Genomic DNA, 25,732 nt, shown 5'->3' on the forward strand with positions numbered 1-25,732 from the left:
TTAAGAACTGTTTTCTTTTTTCTTTTGCTAATTTTGTGTTGTTATAGCTAAATTCAAAGCAATTCCAGGATAACACATTAAAACCTTGAAGATACATATAAAATTTTGAAGTACTGTAAATTCAGAAATTTCTTGTGAAAATTAAAATACAAATTTTCAAAATTTTGATAGCATTATTTGTATACATCATTATTTTAAGGTGGTACCTAACACTACAGAGAGATAACTCTGTAAAGTCAGCTAACGTTGTGTTGTAAAAGGAATATTAAGCTTCTCAATGATCAAAATTGATGTTTGTACATATAACCAGTGTAATTTTTCTGACAAAACAGTTGGTTCAAAAATTTTTGAATTTTTATATTTTTGTTAAAGTGTCTTTGACAAAATTTTATGAAAATTAAACGAGCCAAATTAATTTTAGTGAAAGTGTTGGGTACCAACTTAAACCCAAATAATTAATCCTGTATTTGCGTCTTTTTACAACAATCACAACATTGAATGCACACAATCATTACTGAATTCACAGCAAACATACCCATAGAATGTATCCTCTAGTATGGATTCTTCATCTGTGGTCAGAGAAGGCATCTTCATTCTCATAGGACTGGCAATATCGCTTGAGTCGGAAAACACTCGTCTAACTCTAGTGTTAACACGTGGAGTAGATATCACCATACCATGTGACTTCTCTATCATAGACTGGCTGACTGATATACCCATATCCAACAACTGTACAATGTATGATCTACCTTTTCCATGACCAATCACATCTGCTAGTAGGCTCCTTTAACATAACATGAAACTACAGTTAGCAGATGATATATTCAACAAAATAAATACCAAAATGCATTACAATGTACATGTTTATCCAGATCATTTCTTACCAAAGTATAGCACCAAGAATCAGAGAAAAGTGATGTAATAAAAAGAAGCCCTTTAATTATTTCTTACATATTTTATATATTAGTGGCATCTTATTATTTTTACACAAGACAAAAAGAAGTTAAACAACAAACATTCTTGATGTTTAGGAGCTATGGATATGAAATCCTATCACAATGTATTATGCTAGGACTTGTATCTCCTGGGAAAAATGCTTAAATTTCATACATTGCCATTTTTTGAAGGAATAGTTATATTTGGTTAACTGGTGACTGATGAGCGATAGTTTTGAAAATGTATCTCAAGTACAGCATGCCTGCATGAAGCTTGATACTAGTCCTTGATTTGCACTTTCTGAGAAAAAAGCAACAAAAATTGCATGAGATAAATGGAAAGTGGTCAACTAAAAGCTGTACACAAAGAGAGTAACAAGTATTTTACCTTTACCTACATATACACACTCAATGAAATCGGCTGTAAGTTACCAATATTCACATTATTTAAAGATACTTACTTCTCGCTTGTGAGTTCATCAAATAGCGTCAAATCCTCCTCACTCCACTTCTCTCCTGTGGCACCAATACCAGACAATATACATGGAATGCCCTGAATGGGTAATTCTGCAAATTTTGTTAACAACTGTTTCAAACATGTTATGGAAGTTTCTTCTGAATTTCCATGATCTAAATAGAAAACATGGCACTTCTCTCCATCAACTGATGTTACTTTGACTCGATACCATGTATCATCTTCAGAAAACTTGGCTGCACAAACCATTTGAGGTTTTAGCTTTGTTATTTTATACTGCTTTTCAGATAAATTAGAGTAGAAATTGAACATATCATCCATTAAGGTGTCTATTTTGGTGACATTTTCTTCTTTATTAACATAGAATTTACTTGGACTGTCACTATGGCTTATGGTTACTGAGATTCTTTCTCCATCTTTCAAAGTTACTAATTTCAAGTCTTTCAAACTATGTGTTACTGGTTCCTGTGGATCTAAAATAAGATAAAAACAGAAATTATTCCATTGAAATAAATGATGTTGTCAATATAGCAATGAAGTCAGATATAACTATACACAAAAAGCTTTGCATGGTGTGAAGGAATTTTCTTGAAATAAGCAATAACTCACAAATAATGCACCTGCTTTACAGTCAATTCCAATGAGTATGCAGCTGAAGGTAATATCTTTGGTTAGCTTGTCTGTTAGCTGAACCGTGAAGTCATTGTTAGGTAAGGTATACTACCCTCCTTTGGAAGTAGCCTAGTCCTACAGACAGATAGTTTGGTTATCTGTCTGACTAGTACTCTTAAAGGGTTAGTCTAACAATGACTTCACAGTTCAGCTAGCAAGCAAGCTAACTAACTACATACTCACTGAAATCGGCTGTAAGTATTTGTTAAATACATTTGTAGTAAGTTTATGAGTGATGAAAGAGCATAATATTGTTTAGCATGCTTATATGAAGCTCATTACTGTTAATTGAGAAATTATTGTGAGGTTTTTGTTAATGTGAATAGTGTAGTAAGTATCACAATAATTAGAACTAGCATTTTGATATCTGATATATGCATCTGTATACAGAAATTCCTGAAAACGCAATAATTAATCTTGCATAATTGTCCATTCTTCATAAATCCCAATAAAAATGCAAGCAATGATTTCACAATTGTCAGTATCAAATTTTAGGAAACACTCCATTGCAGTTCCAAAGATAAGTCTGACAACAGATTTATGGGACAGATGCCTTATGGAGTGGCTGCAAAGAATATTCTAATCTGTTCAAAACAGGTATAACATATATTCAAAACGTGAGCAATAACTGTGCAAAGTTTGAATAATGTTGACGGGAAACCATTAGGTTTACACAGGACACATGGGTCAACACATGACATATTACCCTGAACTTCTTCTTCAACTGTTTGGTCTATGGTAATTTCTGAAAATCCAGTCAGATCAAGTGTGAGATGCGTTTCATCTGATGAACATTCTGATATTTCCGTCTGATCTAGTGTGATACTTGTGTCATCTTGGGAACACTCTGAGATTCCAGTCTGATCTAGTGTGAGATGTGTTTCATCTGGGGAACCTTCTGAGATTCTAGTCTGATCTAGTATGAGATTTGGTTCCTCTGGGGAACATTCTGAGAGTCCAGTCTGATCTAGTTTGAGATTTGGTTCATCTGTAGAACACTCTGAGAGTCCAGTCTGATCTAGTGTGAGATGTGTTACATTTTGAGAGCCTTCTGAAATTCCAGTCTGATCTAGTGTGAGATTTGGTTCCTCTGGGGAACATTCTGAGAGTCCAGTCTGATCTAGTGTCAGATTTGGTTCATCTGTAGAACACTCTGAAAGTCCAGTCTGAACTAGTGTGAGATGTGTTTCATTTTGAGAACCTTCGGAAATTCCAGTTTGATCTAGTATGAGATTTTGTTCATCTGGAGAACCTTCTGAAATTCCAGTCTGATCTAGTGTGAGATTTGGTTCATCTGGGGTACCTTCTGAGATTCCAGTCTGATCTAGTGTGAGATTTGGTTCATCTGGAATACCTTCTAAGATTCCAGTCTGATCTAGTGCAAGATTTGGTTCATCTGGGGAACCGTCTGAGATTTCAGTCTGATCTAGTGTGAAATTTGGTTTAACTGTAGAACACTCTGAGAGTCCAGTCTGATCTAGTGTGAGATGTGTTTCATTTTGAGAACCTTCTGAAATTCCAGTCTTATCTAGTGTGAGATTTGGTTCATCTGGGGAACCTTCTGAGATTCCAGTCTGATCTAGTGTGAGATTTGGTTCATCTGGAGAACCTTCTGAGATTCCAGTCTGATCTAGTGCATGATTTGGTTCATCTGGGGAACCTTCTGAGATTCCAGTCTGATCTAGTGCAAGATTTGGTTCATCTGGGGAACCTTCTGAAATTCCAGTCTGATCTAGTGTGAGATTTGGTTCATCTGGAGAACCTTCTAAGATTTCAGTCTGACTTAGTGCGAGATTTGGTTCATCTGGGGAACCTTCTGAGATTCCAGTCTGATCTAGTCTGAGATTTGGTTCAACTGTAGAACACTCTGATATTCCAGTCTGAGCTAGTGCAAGATTTGGTTCAACTGTAGAACACTCTGATATTCCAGTCTGAGCTAGTGCAAGATTTGGTTCATCTGGAATACCTTCTAAGATTCCAGTCTGATCTAGTGCGAAATTTGGTTCATCTGGGGAACCTTCTGAGATTCCAGTCTGATCTAGTGTGAGATTTGGTTCAACTGTAGAACACTCTGAGATTCCAGTCTGATCTGGTGTGAGATTTGGTTCAACCGTAGAACACTCTAAGATTCCAGTATGATCTAGTGTGAGATTTGGTTCATCTGGAGAACCTTCTAAGAGTCCAGTCTGATCTAGTGCAAGATTTGGATCATCTGCAGAACCTTCTGAGATTCCAGTCTGATCTAGTGCACGATTTGGTTCATCTGGAGAACCTTCTGAAAATCCAGTCTGATCTAATGTGAGATTTGTTTCATCTGGGGAACATTCTGAAAATCCAGTTTGATCAAGTGTGAGATGTGTATCATCTAATGAAGCAGTCTGTTCTAACTTCTCTATGTTGTCTATTGACTCTTCTAGAGATGACAATACATCAGAAAAACCTGTCTGATCTAAAGTTAAATGAGTATCATCCATGGCCAATGACTTGAGGTCTAAAAATAAGGAATGATATGATATAAATGATATATGCATGATAGTGAAGGTTGATGTGATATAAATGATATATATACAGTGTTCTCCCCAGGCCGTTTTAGCGTCGCGGTACCGGTACCGCGACGCTATATTTCTTCCCGTGACGCTATAATAATTACCGCGACGCTATAATTATTTTCAGGATGTTTTTTTCTCGTTCCTAAATTTTGAACTTTCATCTAATTACCACTTATGATCATAAAAAAAAATTTATCACTTTTTATTGTAATCCCTTCAAGTCGGACAATAGAGGCAATTTAGAGTGGTTAAATAGGTGTTAATTGCCCTTTGGGTGATAACTGTTTGGATACGAATACCCCAAGCTGTCACTTTGACATGATTAATACCACATGGTTTGCAATCGGCAAATTTCGACAAGGAGAAAACGTAATCAGAAAATCATAAAAAAATCGAAATATAAATGTTTGCTAAATGAAATTTCAAAGAAACAAACAATTTTTCTCTTTTAAAATGAGGTTGAGTCTTATCTTTTTACAACTTTTAATATATTAGTATTACTTTCTTTCTCTTCCTACTATTACTTTTTTGTAAATCGAGAGTGAAAATTTTGATTTTGGGCGAATTAAGTTTTGTACTTTCTTTAGAAAGAGATCAAAATTGGCTTGTGTATATGTTTGATCCATTTAATGCATTAAAAATGCCATATTCATTCCCAATCTCTTGTCAAACATTGTTTATTTTCGTATTTTTCATTGCTTTCGGCGGCCATTTAATATTTTAGCGTAAACTACTGTTCGGAACCGGACCAGATATGACAAAAATCCGCATTTTACAATAATAGTTACATATGCACAAATGGCACAGTATACAGAAAACTAAGCATTAACAGACTACTTGTAGATAACTTTGTTAAAAATATATCATTTTGTAAAAAGAAACAACTGGGACCATGAACCAATATGTTTCAAAGACATGATAAAGAATTTTTTCTATTCAAATTTTTTGTTAAGAACCCGTGTTTTTTCCTACATATTTAGTGCAATTGTATCTATACAGGTTGCACTATAATAAACCATTCATTCATTTAGCTGGGTATAGGTAGGGTAACTGGAACCACACATATATTTTTATTTAGACTAAGAGGGAAAAAAATAATTCTGGAACTATAAATGAATATAGAAAACATAAACTGAAAATACAGTTATCATGGTTATAGTTTAATTGTATTCTCAGTTATGAATTCAACAATATAAAAACAAAGAATAGGGTGGAATAGAATATTTTATTTACCAAATAAGGGCCTATAGCATACAAACATTATAATACATTTTGTAATAAACAATAATGTATATAACATAAAGGAAATAAAGTGTTGCCACGACACGATAAATTACAGTGTACATTGTAAAAAATACAATTTAATTTTTTACGCCAAATGTGATGCTATCCAAAATTTCTGGGGAGAACACTGTATATATGTATGATAGTTAATTAGGTTCAGTCTCCAGCTCCAGATCAACAGCAGTAAAATCCCTGTTTTTTTTCTGATGTTTTTTTGTTGTTGCATGAGTTGGAATAGTTCAGTGACAAGTGTCAAGGATTAATAAACAAAATCCTTTCTCTTTCCATAACAATTGGTAGATCTTTCAGTCTTGAATGAAATGAACAAGAAAGGAGAAAGTAATTTAAAGAAGGCGTGTCATGAATAAAATGTGATATGGGGTTTAAGAAGTCATCTGATAATTTTGGTGCAAACATGATGTCAATACAATGAGCATTTTTTACCTCGTCAGATATTCTGTATTATTTTTTTTGATTCAATGATAGCTTTTTACCTTTACGTTTTATTTTTAGCTGTGGTGGCCATGTTTGTTCACACACTGGAAACAAGAAAGAACATGTTGAAATGTCTCACTTGCTTTACGTTGATAGTACTTAACAGAACATTATCAATGATTAATAAATATGAGGCCAAGGTCAGATAAACCAAGACAGACAGACATGTATATCTTATTATTATTCCATACACCAAACATAGTTGACCTATTGCTATTTGTGTATTTTTGCTATTTTGTATACATGAAACAGACTAGGAAAACTTAACATTGACAAATCAACCATGAAAAAGAGGATAGGACTGATGATACCTGCGAGACAGACATGTACAGCTTAATATCTTTCCATCACCAATTACATATAGTTTTTAAGAAACAACCAAAAACATACACTTAACATTGATCAAAGAACCGTGAAAATAAGGCCAAGGTCAAATGAAAGCTGCCAGACTGATGAGTACATTTTGTGAACACTTTACAATCATTCCATATTCAAATATATTTGATCTACTACCAATAGTATTAGAAAAACAAATCTCCAAGATAAATGGCAGTCAAGAATAATAATGGTAACAAGAGTGCACATGTTGAAATGTCTTATTCCCCATTGATTTTATGTTGAAATTTATTTTATGTCAAGTCTTAAAGATAAAGATAAACAATTCTCAACAAACCATGAAAATTAGGACAAGGCCAGATGAACCCTGCAAGACTGACATGTACTGCTTACAACTATTTCATACACTACATATAGTTGACCCCATGCTTTCATGAGACAGAAATTTAATCACTGATCAATGGAATGAGGTGGAGGTCAAGTGAACTGTGGCAGTCATGAAGACTTTGCAAGGAATCCAATTCCAAATAAACATAGTTATTCTATTACTCAAAGTGAGAAAATTCAAGTGACAAAAAAATAAATACATAAAACTATTTTTGATTCCTACAACTTACCCTCAGAGAGTTTTTGTGCATCTCCCGTTTCATCAAGGACCATCACATCACCAGCTAGAACAGCACCTGCAAGACAATTTCTAAATAAATTATTTGCAAAATAAGGACATTTTCTGGAAAGCTCAATTTCATTAAAGTTTTTACTATTCTATGGAAAATTCCTATCCATTAGTGTGTTTTATATAGACAGAACATTTTTATAATACTTCCTTTACCCACATTCAAATATTTTTTACAATGTGATCAACATTAAGGTGTTCTAGATCTTTGGATAACTGATTTTTCGTTCTTATGTTGTACTGTTATACCACTGGCCTAGATTAGGGGGAGAGTTGGGAACCCATTAATTTGTTAAACCTAGCTGTTGTATGTGCCTGTCCTAAGTTAGGATTCTGTTATTCAATGGTTGTCGTTCTTTGCTGTGTTACATATTTTTTTTTTACATAAATTAAACCGTTGCAGCCTTTCATAGTGGACTATGCAGTATGGAGTTTATTGTTGAAGGCCGTAGGATGACCTGTAGTTGTTAATTTCTGTGTCATTTGGTCTCTTGTGCAGAGTTGTCTCATTGGCAATCATACCATTTCATTTCAAACTTTGATACTGTTAAACTATTTGAAGTGTACTAAACACCAAAAATAATCAGTTGGCCTTCTTGTTAGATCCTGTTTAGATTTTGTAAATATATTAAATAAACTGGATAAACAACTTTTGAAAAGAAGATACAATTCCCATACCTTTATCACCTAATTCTTGGTTCACATTTACACCACTATCTGTCAGCACAACTTTGTACAAATCTCCTATCTTTCCCATAAATGACACATTCAGTTCTGTTGAATCCATCAGGGCTGTAAGTCTTGGCTCAATTATGTTTAGGTCTACAGATTCACAACCATCTAAACAACAATGGAATGCCATGGCTGGGGACAATATATCTTTGTGCAGCTGTTTAAGACTACTAACTGGTAATGTTTCCCCATTTCCATAATCTATGAAAGTGACAGTAACTTCTTGATCTTTTATGTCAGTCACAACTGCTCTGTACCATGCTTCATCTTCAGAAAATTTACCACAGCAGAAGCTTCCAACTGATAGCGATGTTAGATTGACAGGTTGTAATGTTGGACATAATGTTTGTAAAAGGTCCGACATGGTTTGTAGTGTAGTTTCCTGACTTGACAATTGTAAATAAAATCCTTTGTCCTCTATAGCAGATATATATACAAGTGTTTCTCCAACTGGGGTAAGCTGATCTTCAATAGATAATTCACTCTCTGAAGAATAAGAGGAAGTTCTGACTCTGGCATGTCCTGCTGTAATCAAACTCTTGGCAACATCTCCTTCCCCATTGGAAACAGATACTTCAGAATCAGTGGTAAAACTAACAGTTAACTCTTGGTCTACAACTGCTTCTTCAAAAGCTGTATTGGCCTCATCTGACCATTTATCTGCGACTGGTTCAACCCCCGACAAACAACTGTTAACAGCGAATGCAGGTAAAGTTGAGAATTCAGGTTTTAAAAGTTTTAAATCTGACATATTGACACTTTCCGAATTGCCATAATCTACAAAACAGACTGTTACTTTATCACCAAGGCTTTCTACAATGGCACGGTACCATGAATCATCCTCTGTATACTTAGTACAATAATACTGTCCTATATCAGCAGAATCTGTTCCTTCTCCTGAGTTCTCATTATAAGCTACTTGCAAACTACTGACTAATTTTTCCAAGGCGGCCTCTTCATCTGCAAACTGGATATAAAATTTGGACGGGGATATAACTGAGCTAACATAAGCAGAGACTGGATTGTTTTTATTTATAGATCTACTTGGTATAGAACTTTGTGAGCTACTTGGTACTGAACTTGATGGTATATCTGTGGTTTGTATTGGTTTAACTGTTTCTACTGGACCTTCATCCTTTCTAGCCACTGCTGTGTTGATTAATTCTTCTGCAATGTTTTTAGACCCAACTGTTATCTCTACAGTGTATTCACTCTTGTCAGACGATCTGACAAGACAAGTAACAGCATCGTCTACCAGACTTTCCATTATATCCTTAGAGTCAACATTCCAACCTGCTTGTAAGGGTTTAACTCCAGCTAATTTACATCTAAATGCATATGCATTTGTACTTGACAATTCTGGAGTAGGTTTACGTAACTTTTCCATTTCTACTGTATCAGAGTTTCCATAGTCAATAAAACGAACACAACTTTTTCCAGCATCTATACTCTCTATGAATGCTCTATACCAAGCATCATCATCAGTAAATTGAGCTATAACCTGCATTCCTACTTCTGCTTTCTCAACAGTAGCACTTGCAGATGGTCCTGATGTATATTCCTCTTGAATTTTCTCAACAAGTTCGTTAAGACTATCAGTAGCCTCAGAGAGTTGAATCCAAAAACAGTGTGGATTATCAATCCATGATACAAACACTTCCTTTGTTGTGTCTGGAGCTAGTGAAGTACTTGGGTAAGGGTTGACAACTTTTTGACTTCCTGGCGAAAATGTGGCATGACCCATTTCTACTAATTTGACTGCAATTTCATCTTTGGTGTCAGTATCCTTCAACTCAACTTCATATGTTCCAGATGATAGACTGATAAATTTCATTTCTGTGTTTTTGTCAGTTGTTAATGTAGAGAAATCATCATTAGATTTTTCTGACCATGATTTACCATTTGGCTTTAAATTGTTCAAAGAGCATTTGATTCCCTGTACTGGCATACTATAGTATTGCTTTTTAATGGATTTTGCAGATGATTTTGATACTGTTTCTGTGTTTCCATAGTCAACAAATAAGACTTCTAAGTCATCTCCTTTACTGTTTATAATTTCTGCTCTGTACCATTGTTCATCTTCAGAAAATTTGGCTATACATGGCATCTGTATTTCTGGTTTGTCAAGATTCAAATCATTTCCAGTAATACCGTTGTACTCTTTGTTCATATTTTCCGACATTTCGTCAAAAGCAGGTACTTGATCCAAACTCTGACACCAGAATTCACCTGGGTTATTGGAATAGACAACACTAACCGTTAACGATTTTCCAAGTACAAATTTCTGAGATACAAATCTATTCAAGTTTTTATGCGTCCATTTATCTTCACCATCACCACCACTATGGATCACTGCAGGACTACCTGATGGTTTAACATCCCAACTATCTCCATTTCCTTTTCTATCTGTAACTGGTTTAGCTTCTGTTGGGCTTGATGTAGTATCTCCCCAATCTTCATCAGCAGAAGCTTGTACTGTATTACCACCAAAACCACCACCTCCAAATCCACCACTTCTACCACCACCTCTGTCTCCACCAAATCCTCCTCCTCTACCACCTCTGTCACCACCAAAACCTCCTCCTCGACCTCCACTGTCGCCACCAAAACCTCCACCTCTTCCACCTCTGTCTCCACCAAATCCTCCTCCTCTACCACCTCGGTCACCACCAAACCCACCTCCTCTGCCACCACCAAATCCACTATCTCTGCCACCTCTATCGCCACCAAATCCACCTCCTCTGCTGCCTCTGTCACTACTAAAACTGCCTCCTCTACCACCTCTGTCTCCACCAAAACCACCTCCTCTGCCACCCCTGTCTCCACCAAAACTACCGCCTCTACCACCTCTGTCACCACCAAATCCACTATCTCTGCCACCTCTGTCTCCACCAAAACTACCTCCCCTACCACCCCGATCCCCTCCAAATCCACCAGAACGTCCACTATCATCTCTGTCACCAACAAAGCCACCTCTGCTTCCACCACGTCCACCTCGGTCTCCTCCAAATCCATCAGAACGTCCACTATCATCTCTGTCACCACCAAAGCTACCTCTGCTTCCACCACGTCCTCCTCGGTCTCCTCCAAAACCACCTCTGCTGCTGCTGAATCCCCCATCATTACTGTCTTCTCTTCTAAACCCATTACTTCTTCCTCCACGGCCACCTCTATCACCTCCAAAACTCCCTCTTCCTCCTCTGTCACTTCCAAAACTTCTACTTCCACCAAATCCAGCACTGGTATTTGTGGTTGATGCTCCATCTCCCCAGTCGTCATCTGTTTTTGTTGATGCACCAAATCCACTACTTCTATCTCCACCACCAAACCCTCCTCTTCTTCCACCTCTATCCCCACGATCACCATTTCTGGCTCCAAACCCATCACTTCTGTCCCCACCACCAAATCCGCCTCGTCCTCCTCTATCACCTCCAAAACCACCTCTGCGGCCACCTCTACCAGAATCTTCATCCCGTCCACCAAAGCTACGACTAGCTGCACCAAAGCCTCTACCTCCATCAGAGTCACCAAACCCACCAACTTTCACCTTCATATCTATATTGCCAGACATTTCTACAGATCTGTTTCTTCCCGGATCATCTGATTGCTCTGAACAAAGTGAATTTGACATGCTGCCAAATTTGAGATTCAAACTTTCTCCTGGTAATGTTGTCATCTCTACAGAGTATCTATCTTCTTCCTTGTTCCATTTCTTGAAAACTGTGTTAAAGTTTTGGTCAAGTGTCAAATCTTCAAATTGTGTAATGTGTTCTGGTGGCCAATATCCTTGTGAAGGAGCAATTCCTGAAATGATATAAATATGATTATAACAATTGGCTTATTGTTAATGTTAGTTTAAAAACAATATTGAAGAGATGCTTGTGGTCAAAAATGCTAGTTTTAATGAACAAAACTTTCATTAATTTAGAAAGAAATCAACCAAGTAACCTAGTAATTTCAGGGATAGCTGACTATGCAGTATGGGCTTTGTTCATTTTTGAAGGCTGTGCTTTGACTTATAGTTGTTAATTTCTGTGTCATTTGGTCTCTTGTGGAGAGTTGCCTTATTGGTAATCATACCACATTTTCTTTTTTTATAGAAACACTTCATTACAATGCTGTCAAAAAATGCAAAAGAACTATAGCAAACCTAGTTTGATAGGTTGACTCACAATTTTTTGTCCATTAAAAATAAGTTTGATTCAAGTTGTTTGCTGCTAAAAATACAGTTAGTATCTGGATTTACGTTTTTTTTTTGTTTTTTTAAATTTCTGCAATTAGTCAAGAAATTCTTAAAAACCCAATTAATTACTCTATCTAAGCAACATTGTTTTCCTTTACATAAAAAGCAATTCATTTTCTTAATAAGAGGTTTAGCAACCATTTAATTTTAACTGCTTTTTTAATGTTTGTGTCACTGAACATTTGTATATCAGGTTCATCCCTCACTAACATGTTTAACCCCGCCGCATTCTGTATTTATTTGCCTGTCCCAAGTCTGGGGCCTATAGTTCTGAAGTTGTTGTTTTTTAATGTGTTAAATATTGGTTTTTCGTTCATTTTTTATACATAAATTAGTCCCCTTAGTTTTTTTTGTTTGAATTGTTTTACATTTGTCATTTGGGGCCTTTTATAGCTGACTTTGCAGTATGGGTTTTGCTCATTGTTGAAGGCAGTACAATGACCTATAGTTGTTAATTTCTGTGTCATTTGGTCCAGGGGTCAAAATTAACTTATAAAGGCCAGTAGCCAGCTGGGCTACTAGACTTGAAAATCAGTTAGCCCAGACAAAAAGTCAGTAGCCCACATAATTTTACTATCACCGGTGAAGCCCGCATAGCGGGCTGAACTTCCTAGGGGGTTTGGGGGCAAGCCCCCCCCCCCGAAGAAAATTTTGAAATTTTAGACTCAAAATCCTGCATTCTGAGTATACCTGGAGGTGATTTAGATGTCTGGGAAAATGTAAATTTTTTCTTATTCTTGTTGTTGACTTCAATCAAATTTCATTAAAAAAAAAATATCATTTGCAAAATGGGAATCTTCATGCCCTGCGTATACCCGATTTTTTAACATCTTTTAAAGACAACTAAAGAACTTTCTGTTCTGGAATACATGTAGATGATACATGTAGATGATACATGTAGATGATACATGTAGATGATACATGTAGATGAAATATTTCATTTTATTATTTCTATAATAATCTAATTTATTAAATATCTTGGCCGATTCATTTTGCATATTAAACTACGTACATTTGTAAACAAATGACCCCCCTTTTTTCTCAAGACTATTTCATGTATTTCAGAGGCGTTCAGTTAGTAAGGAACTTAAATCATTTTTAACTATAAATGTTATTTATTGTGGTCGACAATATTCTACTTTCGTTTTTGACCTTCATTCTCTGTACACCACGTGGGCTTTGAAAAGGTAACTACAAAAGGTACTGTTTTCCAGATTCTTAACAACATTCTATATCAAACTTTCTTTTATTTGACTGATATTACTTCATGACATGCTATTGTCATCTTCCCTGACTTTCTTGAAGTCAAATCCGTAATTGCTTCATATTGTTAATGACCATCGGAACACCTCTCTTGTTATCCTTGAAAACATACGATACATTCCGAGTTTAAATAGACGACCAACCAGTGACCTGAATTAACGTGAACTATATTTAGTCAAAGGTAAACACTGATTTGACATCCTTGTTTATCGCGACTGCAACTTTGATGCAATACATTTTAAAAAGATTTTTCTTTTTGAATTTAAATTGTTGTCCGTGAAGTAGCTAGTACTTGGAGTCACAGTAAATGGTGGATTTCAGTCAGTCAAGTACTTGTTTTCAATTCGCCATCTGGGCTACCACAACTGAGTTAAAAGATCGCCCAGGTCAATTTCTGGTCGACATTGGCGACTGGGCGACCGTTAATTTTTTTCCCTGTTGGTCTCTTGTGGAAGTTGTCTTATTGGCAATCCAGTGTTCTCCCCAGGATTTTTAGATAGCGCTGTGGTAAGCGAGTGATTTTTCGACAATTCTCTTTAACTTTGTCACGGCGCGGTTGGTTTATAATTGATTTGTTATGTGTTTTTCTTATATTATGCTATTGATGTTTTCTCTTGTAATGATTTCCTCATCATACTCATGGAAGTTACCCCTTTGTTTGCTAATGTTATTGTCTGGATATAGACATGAAAGAAGAAAAGTCTTTTTTTGTCCATTGTAAATTCATATAATGCTCATATTATCTGTGTATAAAACCCAAGGAGAAGTCTTCTCCTTCTTTATTTACAGAAAACCATCAACATTTTGAAGATTACATTCTGGCGCATGCCTGATTGAGGTTGCTTTTTAAATTAATTTCAATTTTTCTCTATTTTTTTATAAACTTTACAATTTTTATATTGGACTTTTAATTTTTACATTTTTTATTTTATTTTATTTTTATATTGAGATAAAAACAATAGGTACATTTAGTTTAAGTGAGAAAAGGTTTTAAGGAGTACTTCATGGGTAAGTCTGTAGAAGTGTTGTTTGAAATTTCAGGTGGTAATTTATTCCAGTCTTTTCCATAATGGGTCTATACCAGACTGCCTAGGTGAAGATTTCTTATCACTTAACAGGTGATGTTGCAAAACATGTAGGACCAACAATAAAGTCATTCATTGTCAGCTTCTGTATTTGGTTTTGTAACCCACTGTAGCAGTGTACTGTTAACCTTACGATGTTTGACAGGAATTGACATTTTTTAGCATAATGATTTGTAATTTTTCTGACCTTAACGTTATATAATATTCAAATGGCTTCATCCAAGCTGGACATCAAGAAAGTGAATTTCTCAAGTCGTATCAGCTTGGGGTTTGTTTTTCTAATCATATATCCTCTCAATTGTTTTCAAATGGTAAAATTCATTACTGTAGAATTGCTGCCTTACCAATAATTAGTTCGAAAAGATTATAATTAATACTTCAAAGATTTGCTCATTTTCGAGGTTCGTATGATAGTAAGACCGGCAAATTGTAACAAACCCCTGTGTTTGATCGTTTTTAAAATCATCGTTTGTTCAACAAAATTTTGACTGTCGTTGGCAAATGCGGTCAATTATTTCATCTCATTTTATTCATATATGCCTCTATATATTCTATCAATTAAAACAATAGATGTCAATGTTGAAATCTTTGTTTTATTTTCATCTTTCAAAGTCGCCATTTTGTAAAATTTATTAGACTGGTCCCGCAGAGTTGTGATCCTGGTCATATAAAAACCTCTAGAAACTGCACAAATTAGACACAGAAGATTAAGGGATTTGCAATCACACAGAAAAATCATTTTTTCTTCATTTATCTTTGAAAAAAAATTAAGGTAAAAGCCTATAAATTAATCACTCAGTAATGTTTATTTCATGTTGTTATTAATGTTATGCTCTTAATGGGCCCTGTAATTCGGAAAATTAAAATATTGTATTCTATTGTATAAATTAGGGTTGGTTAGGAAACAACACTTTAATTTTCGACTGACCACAACCTTATCCAAAAAGATATTTTGTCCAGTCATCATATAGTAAATATAACCATTTCAAAATGAGGCTATTTTTGCAGTTTTGTCTTAATCACTAGAAATTTAATATATTTCATCAATGTTTGAAATTGCTTCATGTTTGTGGCAATGATTTCAGGCACATTCAGGAACAGACCAATTTAGTACTTAACCCAAAAGGTAGATCCTGCAAATGATGAATTATGGACCAACATAAAGTGTGGGAAATTAAGACAATGTTTGATACCGACAGATACATGTATGCTGTCTTGCAACAAGCCTAAAAGAGCTGTTGCTAGAGGTTTAAAGGACTAAAGCAAAAAATATGTCAAAATAATAACCAGATGCTCCGCAGGGCACAGCTTTATATGACCGCAGTGGTCGAACCCTGAACAGTTGGAGCAAGTACGGACACAACATTCAAGCTTGATACAGCTCTGAATTTGGATAGTGATTAAATAGTTGACACATCATAGGCTTCTGACACAGAATGAATGTGGTCTAATGAACTTAAAAAATTTTTTTTTTGCTATTGAGCAATACCCTATGCTGTTGAATATTAATCACCTCAAAACATAATATTTGTAGAAACATTCATTTTAATTTCTGAAATCTGAAATGAGAAAAAATTTACACCCCTACCCCCACCCCCTCCCACATTTTTTTTCACCTCCCCAGTTTCCTTATCCAAAAAATAATCTCAATTTAAATTTCTAAAGGAGTTGGCAACAATAACTACTCATTTAAATGCATCATAAAATTTTAAAATATAAAATGACATACTAGTCATGGTTAAAATTAATATTAATAAACAGTAACTTCTAAAATTAAATTTACAGCTACACATCTCAAGACAATCATCATTTCTTAATATATAATTTTCAAGCAGTGTAAGGGAGGTAATCAAGTAATCAAACATAAACAGTGTTCTTTAAATTTTAATTGGATTACCTCCCCTTCACTGCTTTTAAATTTTCTAAATTGTCCTATAACCAAACAAGAGTGAACACACTGAAATGTCTCGCCTTCTTTACTAATCATTGATATTATGTTGATAGTCCTAAGTATAAAGCTTTATTACAACCGTCACATAAACGTTACATTAACCAAGATAACTAAACAAAGACCAATGAACCATGAAAATGAGGTCAAGGTCAGATGAACCATGCCAGGCTGACATGTACAGCTAACAATGCTTCCATAAAACAAATATAGTTGACCTAATACTTATAGTTTAAGAATCAAAGCGCTGTAAGCGTTGAAGGCAGTTAACCAAAAACCAAGACAACCGTAATTATGAAAACTGTGCCAATGTTGCCTCAACATTAAACATTCATATATAGTACAATCATCTTTATCTAATGATTTATTTATTAAGGCAAATAATTTATATGTTATCAAGGTTTCAAAAGCAATGCATATATAAATGTATATTTTTTATGGTAAGTCTGCACTGGTACAAGTTCCCAATGATTGCAGTTGTTCTACTTGGTAGTTAACCTTGGTTTTATTTGACTGCTAGAAGTTCAAGTTGACTTAGTATGTACATGTAATTGTATGAATGGACTAGTTTCCCTGGAAAGAAAACTGAGTTTGTTTTCTATAGTACAAAAGTTATGCGACAGGAATCAGACAAATGTTCACTACAACAGGGATCAAAGGTGAGGTCTGACTGACCTGCCCATAGTAAATGTAAATAATTTGTTATTTTGTCTCATACATATGAATATATATAATTTAGGGGTGGGGATCTCAACGGTTTTCAAGTTCTCAAACAGATAGGGGTAGGTAGAGGATTTAGGGGGGCAGGGGGCCCGGACCCCCCTTTTTGGGGAAAAAAATTGGTTTCTTATATAGGGAATCACTGAAGCGTGACTGGAGCGGGCCCCCACTTATGAAAATTTCTGGATCCGCTACTGGGGGTAGGGTGACCCTAGGGACTTCCCCTACATTTCATTTTATTTGTTATATTGTCCTATACATGAATATATATGGTTTAGGGGTGGGGATCTCATTGGTTTCCAAGTTCTCAAACAGGAGGGGTAGAGTGACCCCGGGGACTCCACCTATATTTCATTTAATTAGTTATAATTTGGCCCATACATGAATATATATTACTTTGGTGTGGGGATCTCAACCGTAAGGGTTGGGGTGACCACAGAGACTTCCCCTATATTTTATTTGATTTGTTATATTGTCCCATACATGAGTATATATGGTTTAGGGGTAAGGATCTTGACCATTTCCAAGTTCTCAAACAGGAGGGGTAGAGTGACCCCGGGGACTCCACCTATATTTCATTTAATTAGTTATAATTTGGCCCATACATGAATATATATTACTTTGGTGTGGGGATCTCAACCGTAAGGGTTGGGGTGACCACAGAGACTTCCCCTATATTTTATTTGATTTGTTATATTGTCCCATACATGAGTATATATGGTTTAGGGGTAAGGATCTTGACCATTTCCAAGTTCTCAAACAGGAGGGTGTACAGTGACCTTAGGGACTCCCCCTATCTTTCATTTAAATTGTTATATTGTCCCGTACATGAATATATGGTTAAGGGGTGGCGATCTCAACGGGTTTTAAATTCTCAAACAGGAGGGGGTGGGGTGACCCAAGGGATTCCCCCTATATTTCATCTGATTTGTTACATTGTCCCATACATGAATATGTATGGTTTAGGGGTGGAGATCTGGACCGTTTTTGAATTCTAAAACAGGAAGGGTGGGGTGACCCATTTTTAAATTAAAATTTGTCAAAAAGTAATTTTGAGTTTCTGTATAAAATATTTTTCTGCTTTTTCTTTCTTTTACATATATGTTTTGGTTTACAATTCTAGTGTTTATATTCATTTACCAAGCATAGATTTATTTTTTCACCTGCTTTGATTTATTTAGTAATTAATCGCCAAACCCGGAATTATTCTTATCCGCTCCCGGAATCGGATCCGATATTGTAAAATTTTGTCTTCACGGCCGCCATTGTTATGTGTTTACAATGTTGTTTTTGTCAATCAGATACGATTTTACTCGAATTTATACAATATTTGTCGGCGATTTTATGTATAAAGCTAGCGGTTGAACAAAATGAACATCGCTGTCATAAATAATAATGATAAAAATAAGTTTTTAGCTCGTTTAATTGGAGACTTTGGTGAACATGGTGAAAAGGTTTGCAAAGTAATTTCTTATTTTCTTTCAAGTGGAAGGTGACTACGTCAGGCGTAGCTAGAAGCCAACTATCCTAGTCGAAATTCCGCTTGCAAAAGTGGAAGGTCTCGGACTACCGCTAATTTGCACACCTGCCTTCAAATTGAAAAGCTACGAAAATTTTTTTCTAATTTGAAATTGCCGCCAACATCATGAACAGTTGAACTTATTATATAATAGACTACTGACGTAGTTGTACTACGTATTGATGACAAACAATATCCCTACGACTTTTGCCATTTGGGAAATCTAAACTACTTGTCTTCAGAGATTTTCGGCGATTAAATATTTCATACAATTGTTTATTGACATCTTAGCTAAAAGCACAAGTCATAATGAACTACACAAGGATTCTTAATAAGCACTACTTCCTATGTGTAACTTCAAAACTTTTGGATAAATCGACGATCATTTAAGGTTTTTCTGGTCATATTTTTTGTAATCCAGAATAAAAAGTATTAAAAAAGTGTTCAATTAGTTAACATAGTAGCGAGCTAGATAATAACAATGGCAAGTATTTCAGCATTTATTGGATAGAACACAAATCTAGGGTGCTCGCATAATGCAGCTTAACTGCATAAAAATAGATCAAAACACAAAAACTTAACACTGAGCAATGAACCGTGAAAATGAGGTCAAGGTCAAATAAAACCTGCGCGACTAATATATAAATCATAAAATATTTTCATACACTAAATATAGTTGACCTATGGCGTATAGTATCAGATAAAAAGACCAAAACTGAAAAACTTAACTTTGACCACTGAACCATGAAAATGAGGTCAAGGTCAGATGACATCTGTCCGCTAGACATGTTCACCTTACAATCATTCCATACAACAAATATAGTAGACCTATTGCATAAAGTATGAGAAAAACAGACCAAAACACAAAAACTTAACTATAACCACTGAACCATGAAAATGAGGTCAAGGTCAGATGACACCTGCCAGTTGGACATGTACACCTTACAGTCCTTCCATACACCGAATATACTAGCCCTATTGCTTATAGTATCTGAGATATGGACTTGACCACCAAAACTTAACCTTGTTCACTGATCCATGAAATGAGGTTGAGGTCAAGTGAAAACTGTCTGACGGGCATGAGGACTTTGCAAGGTACGCACATACCAAATATAGTTATCCTATTACTTATAATAAGAGAGAATTCAACATTACAAAAATTCTGAACTTTTTTTTCAAGTGGTCACTGAACCATGAAAATGAGGTCAAGGACATTGGACATGTGACTGACGGAAACTTCGTAACATGAGGCATCTATATACAAAGTATGAAGCATCCAGGTCTTCCACCTTCTAAAATATAAAGCTTTTAAGAAGTGAGCTAACACCGCCGCCGGATCACTATCCCTATGTCGAGCTTTCTGCAACAAAAGTTGCAGGCTCGACAAAAACCCAGTGTTTTCCCCCTTTTTTGTCCCTAATTGCTTGATGATTTGAACCATATCCCCCCATAACCATTCCGTTGTAGTATGGAAAATTGTGCAGGGGTTGACACTAACTTTTGTAGGTACTAGCCCGCAGGGCTAGTAAAAATTATATTCAACTAGCCCTGTTCTGTGTCAGGTAGCCCGGTGAGTGGGCCAACGGCCCACGAGTGAGCAGGCCGTAGGCCTGCGAACTTGCTAGGGGGGTCTGGGGGCATGCCCCCCCATAAATTTTTTGAAATTTAGATGCAAAATCCTGCATTCTGAGGCCTTTTAAGAAGATGTTTTCAGTCTGAAAAATAACTATTTCATACTTGTTATCTTCATAAAAAAAATTTTTTTTTTAAAAATGAACACCAAAGAAATCTAACGGCAGGAATTTGTTTGTCATTTTTACTGTTAATGAATTGAGTAAAACATTTCAATGATTGCTAAATTATTTCCCTTTTTTAGGGACAGAAAAAAATAGCTTCACTATGAAAAATTGTCCCTTGTGACATATTTTTATAAAACATCCATGAAATTATGTCCAAGCACTTGGGACAATTTTTCACTAAGGGGGACACTATTTTATAGTTTAAAAATGTGATATTCTGTCCCTGAACGAAATTTCACAGATGAATTGTGAAATATCAGAAGACACAATTTCATGGGAAACTTTTTTTGCTTACAAAAAACTCATCAACTAAAATAATCAAATTTAAAAAAAAACAATGTTTTTGATTAATTTTATTTACATAAATAAGTTGACTTGTCCCCTATTTTACTTTTGGTTTCTGATGCTGAGTCTTCATGTTCCAACTGATTTGTCTCTAGTCCGAGATTACTCTGACGTCCAACGGCTGTTTTGCTTGACAAGCTGGGGCCGTGGGACGAGCTCTGAGGTCCCACGGCCCCAGCTTGTCTGGCAAAACAGCCGTTGGACGTCAGAGTAATCTCGGACTAATTTGTCTCATGACGAGTTTTAACCCTGTTCTCGCTAATGCATTATGACATGCATACATCCCGGTACGTGCAATGGACGCTTTCTGATACCAATGGCTTAGTCTTGTTATCATCATCACCCCCTCAGCTCTCAAAAAGAAGCTATCACATTTAATATTATTACCGGAAATTTACTTTCGTGTCAGTCCATTGCAACTGTAATGATAAGTCCCGGGCAATACGAAATGAATTATGACGACATGACAAACGCTAATTCGATAAAGACAGAGAAGTTCGAAAAGTTTTCATCACCACGTGTACCTTCGGAGTAAAGGAAAATTTCAACAGGGAACCTTTCAACGCTCTATTTTTAGAACGAAAGGACATTTCCAATTTAAACTATTTACGCGACGACTATGTAATAGATAAGGCTAAACTATGCACACGATTTATCAGGATCTCTGTTGTGATTAATGATAAAATATAATAAAACCAAAATGTATATGCAGTATAATTATTGTTTATTTCAAAACGGGTTATCTTGAAACGTGGTGCATTCTTACTTTAAGGGCCGAGTAATCTTAGGCCGAGTTGACTGTTTATGGCGACTGGTTTACGGTAGAAATTTTACCCTCCAGTATCTGTATCTGTATGTAAATAAAGAGGTCGTGGAACCAGTGTAGACAATATTGGACGAAGTTGTCAGATATGACCGGCGTTTGGACTGTACTTTGCCGAAAGTACAACAGATTGATGTTCAATGACAAATAAATTTACTAGCCCCTCGGGCTACCGCGCCACGGACATTTACTAGCCCGACACAAAAGTTACTAGTCTCGGGCTAGCGGGCTAGCGTTAGTGTCGAACCCTGTTGTGGAAATTGTGGTATAATTTCAGAGAGATTTATACACTTAAACACAAGTCATTGACTGAAAACTAAAACAATGCTTATTTTGGCCCCTTCTTTTACCCCAAATTCCTACACATTCGGGACCATAACCCCCAATATCAATCCAAACCTTCTATCTGTGGTATTAAAAATTGTGGTACAATTTTAGAGCAATTGAAATGCTTGGGCTTAAATTAAAATATTATTTGTTTGCCCTTTACCGACCGACCCTATAAATTCGTTCCGCCTGAAAATCTTTTATTTGTATTTACCAGCAAAATTTTAATTTATTTAATTTTTCGTTCCTATTATATTTTCCTGCTCAAAACTTTTTTAGCGGAATCCTCGGGTTTTATCTTTCCCGTATAAGGTCTAGTCCATTTGGTATCACGTAAACGTTTGACATGATCACTCGTATTTAGAGTTTCAAAGCATTTGTTTGAAATTGATGTGGAAAGTTTGAAATCATGATATGATCGTTTCTGTGTCTTTATACTTGAAGAGCAGGGTTTATTAAAAAAAAAAGTTCGTCCAATACAAAATTATCAATGTGTGTACAATCTATTTTGTAAACGGATGTTGTATCCTATGTAGGGATCGCCTTTGGTGATCCGTAGATCAGGATGATTATGTTAACGATGACTTCGAACAGCATTGAAATATTATTTTTATCTGACATGAACCAAAGGTCTGTAAAATGGAGAATATTTGGCAGTAAAATCGGCAAGTTTTTCCATACAAATCATTTATAAATGCGATGCAAAATACGTGACAATTGAGTTTCAAGTCTTGGAGCATTTTTTTGGAAACACAGGCACACACGAAAATTTAAACACTATATAGGGACTTTTTCTACTATGGTAATGCAAGTCTGCCAAGACATATTTTACCAGGACAAAGTTATCTCTTACAGAAAACCTTTAGGTTGAGGTAAGCGTACAAGGTCTGTAGTACAGAATATAAGTGTAAGTTAAAACTCTTAAAAGTTCCACAGTGATATTGTTGGCTTTTTTCAAAATTACCTCTACCCTTTTTTTTTTGGAAAATAAGTGTCATTTTTATCAAATTGGGAAATTAATAATAAACCATAAATTTGACTGGAACTTTAATTTGCAGACCCCCTTTCAAGAGGTAAACCCTAATTATCAGTGATAATACATAAAGAGACTCAAATCTGCACATACATGTATAGTCATTTTAGGCCTGAAAAATGTTTAAATGAGTGTTTTTTCAGTTTGTATCCATGCACACATACTAATATATACTAATAGTCCCAGAAACTTGTAAGCAAAAGCATACTTAAACAAAAATGACATCATGCAGATTTTGTTTCTATAAAAAAAAAATATTATACCTACCTGCCTACCCATGACAAAAAATGTACCAAGCTAAGTTATTTTTTTACCTACCTACCTACCCTGTTTCAAAACATAGGGTCAGAAAAGGGCAAACAAACAATATTTTAATTAAGGCCTTATACACAAGTTGATATCCTGAAAGTAGAAAAATGCTTGTTTTTGGCCCCTTATTCCAAAACGGTAGGGACCATCATCTCCACAACCAACCTTCCTTTTGAGGTATTGAAAAAGTTTTAAAAGAATAAAATAAAGGTCTTGAACCTATGGAAGAAATTGGTCTTCAACAAAATAGCGAAAATGGTGTTCCAAGATGTCAAAATATTGTTAAATAAAAAAAAGTCAGAAAAAAACATGAAACTTCAAAAGCAGAAACGCTTGGATACGCAGAAAACTTTTTTCACTGTAACCCTTTCTTCTGTATTAATTTTGATGACTTAATGCATAATGTTTACCTGATAATCCACAAAATATTGCTTGAGAAGGTAGGTTCAAATGTTTTGGTTGAACAATCTTTAATCCATCTCTTTCTTGACATTCTGTATTACCATAATCTATAAACAACACCTCAACAAGGTTCTTCCCAGCAAGGAGACCTGGAACAAATTAGAGTTAAGCCATTTCAATTGATATTTAATTGTGTCATTCTATGTTGTGCATTACACTATTGTTTCAGGAAAGGATGAAGGTTGCCACTTAACATTTCAACCTGCTGCATTTGTTTGCATCTGTCATAAGTCAGGAACCTGATGTTCAGTGGTTGTTGTTTGTTGATGTGGTTTATAAGTGTTCCTTGTTTCTAAGTTTTTTAAACCATGTATGTAGATTAGCTCATTTATTTTACTGTTTGAAGGGTTTTACACTAGTCATTTTGGGGCCCTTTATACATGTAGCTGCTGTTAGGTTGGAGTCCAGGCTCCGTGTTGAAAACCTTACTTTGATGACCTATAATGGTTTACTTTTACACATTGTGAATTGATGGGAGTTGTCCTTTGGCACTCGTATCACATGACCATCTTCTTATACATGTATCTAGTTGTAAAAATCAAAATTAGACATTTTCTAATTCACTGGAGAAAAAAACATAAGACTGTCCCTAATCCTTACTATAAATCCTATTCTATAGTCCACTTAAATCTTTTTTATTTTTTTTTTTAAAATCAATTACTTTTTGAAGAAAATTTGAATCAACTATTGCTTTCTCCTTAAATTTTACTTTCATTTTTTAAATGATCAAATTCAATTACTAATGCAATGATTGTAAACTCCCAATTGTTTTCAAAATATGTGCGTCTATGTATGCCTTGTAACAAACCTGTAACTTTAGCTCTGTACCAAGAATTATCAGCACTAAATTTAGCTAAACATGGCTGTCCTAAACGAATATCTCCTATACAATCATCATTGGGTCCAAGTTTTTTACAATGATCTTCTAGAGATTGCATGATTTCGTCCAAGTGAGTAGCAAATTTCTTCAACTGACAGTGAAAGTGTTCAGGGTCAATAACATGAGTCACCATAACTTCTTCTGCGGAATACAGTGAGACAACCGTAGGCTGATAGTCATCTAGTGAGTCTGCAAAACTGTAAATTAAAATAAATTTAAAAGTTCAAATTTTAAATGTGTTTTCTTTTGTGTAGTTTGTGGCTATATTTATAGCTAGTGTACAGGTATTTTTCCAAGAATGTATCAGTAAAACAAAGTTTTATCTTCTTTTAATCTGTCATTAAAAATGAAAGCAGTCATGTCCCTAAAGGAGGTAAATTACTATCATATACCTGAAATAGAAAGAAATCAAAATGGCCAAATTCAAAAATAGCAGAATAATGTCTCTCTGAATTTGAAATTAAATAAATCATTTCGTTTGGTTTCCAGCATAGGGTTGACAACTGCAATCACACTCACCTTGTATTTGAAACATGATTTGACATTGCTGGTCTTGGAATTCTAGGAACAGATGGCTGTCCTTTCAACTTCTGAAGTATTCTTCCATTATTAGGGTGACTAGTTAACTCGACTTCAAAAAGAGGAAATGAAAAATCTGAAACAAAAATCAAAACATTTGAAATTAAATACATTCAACAATTTCTTCTGAAAAAAAAACAATAATTATCATGTTTGTTTATTAAAAACTTGTACTTTACTTTAATCTACATGTACCTATGAACATGATGAACAACAAATAAAGCTGAATAATTTTGTTTGTTT

At 35.2% G+C, this 25,732-nt stretch overlaps 1 protein-coding gene across 2 annotated transcripts in view; it reads right to left on the reverse strand.

Annotated features, from left to right (window-relative positions):
• The window catches only part of LOC143068364 (uncharacterized), a 40,779-nt gene that overhangs the window by 12,417 nt on the left and 2,630 nt on the right, over positions 1-25,732 (reverse strand). Inside the window, exons 2-9 of one of the 2 annotated variants that reach the window (XM_076242360.1) lie at positions 25,430-25,565; positions 24,839-25,107; positions 23,979-24,119; positions 8,101-11,958; positions 7,364-7,429; positions 2,789-4,573; positions 1,397-1,883; positions 536-784 (exon numbers count right to left, since the gene is read on the reverse strand). In XM_076242360.1, coding sequence (XP_076098475.1) covers positions 536-784; positions 1,397-1,883; positions 2,789-4,573; positions 7,364-7,429; positions 8,101-11,958; positions 23,979-24,119; positions 24,839-25,107; positions 25,430-25,565 — 6,991 coding nt within the window. The remainder of the gene's footprint in view (positions 1-535; positions 785-1,396; positions 1,884-2,788; positions 4,574-7,363; positions 7,430-8,100; positions 11,959-23,978; positions 24,120-24,838; positions 25,108-25,429; positions 25,566-25,732) is intronic. The other variant, XM_076242369.1, reaches the window with a different exon arrangement.

Source organism: Mytilus galloprovincialis, chromosome 1 (assembly GCF_965363235.1).
Source record: "Mytilus galloprovincialis chromosome 1, xbMytGall1.hap1.1, whole genome shotgun sequence".
In the NCBI taxonomy this organism is placed as follows: domain Eukaryota; kingdom Metazoa; phylum Mollusca; class Bivalvia; order Mytilida; family Mytilidae; genus Mytilus; species Mytilus galloprovincialis.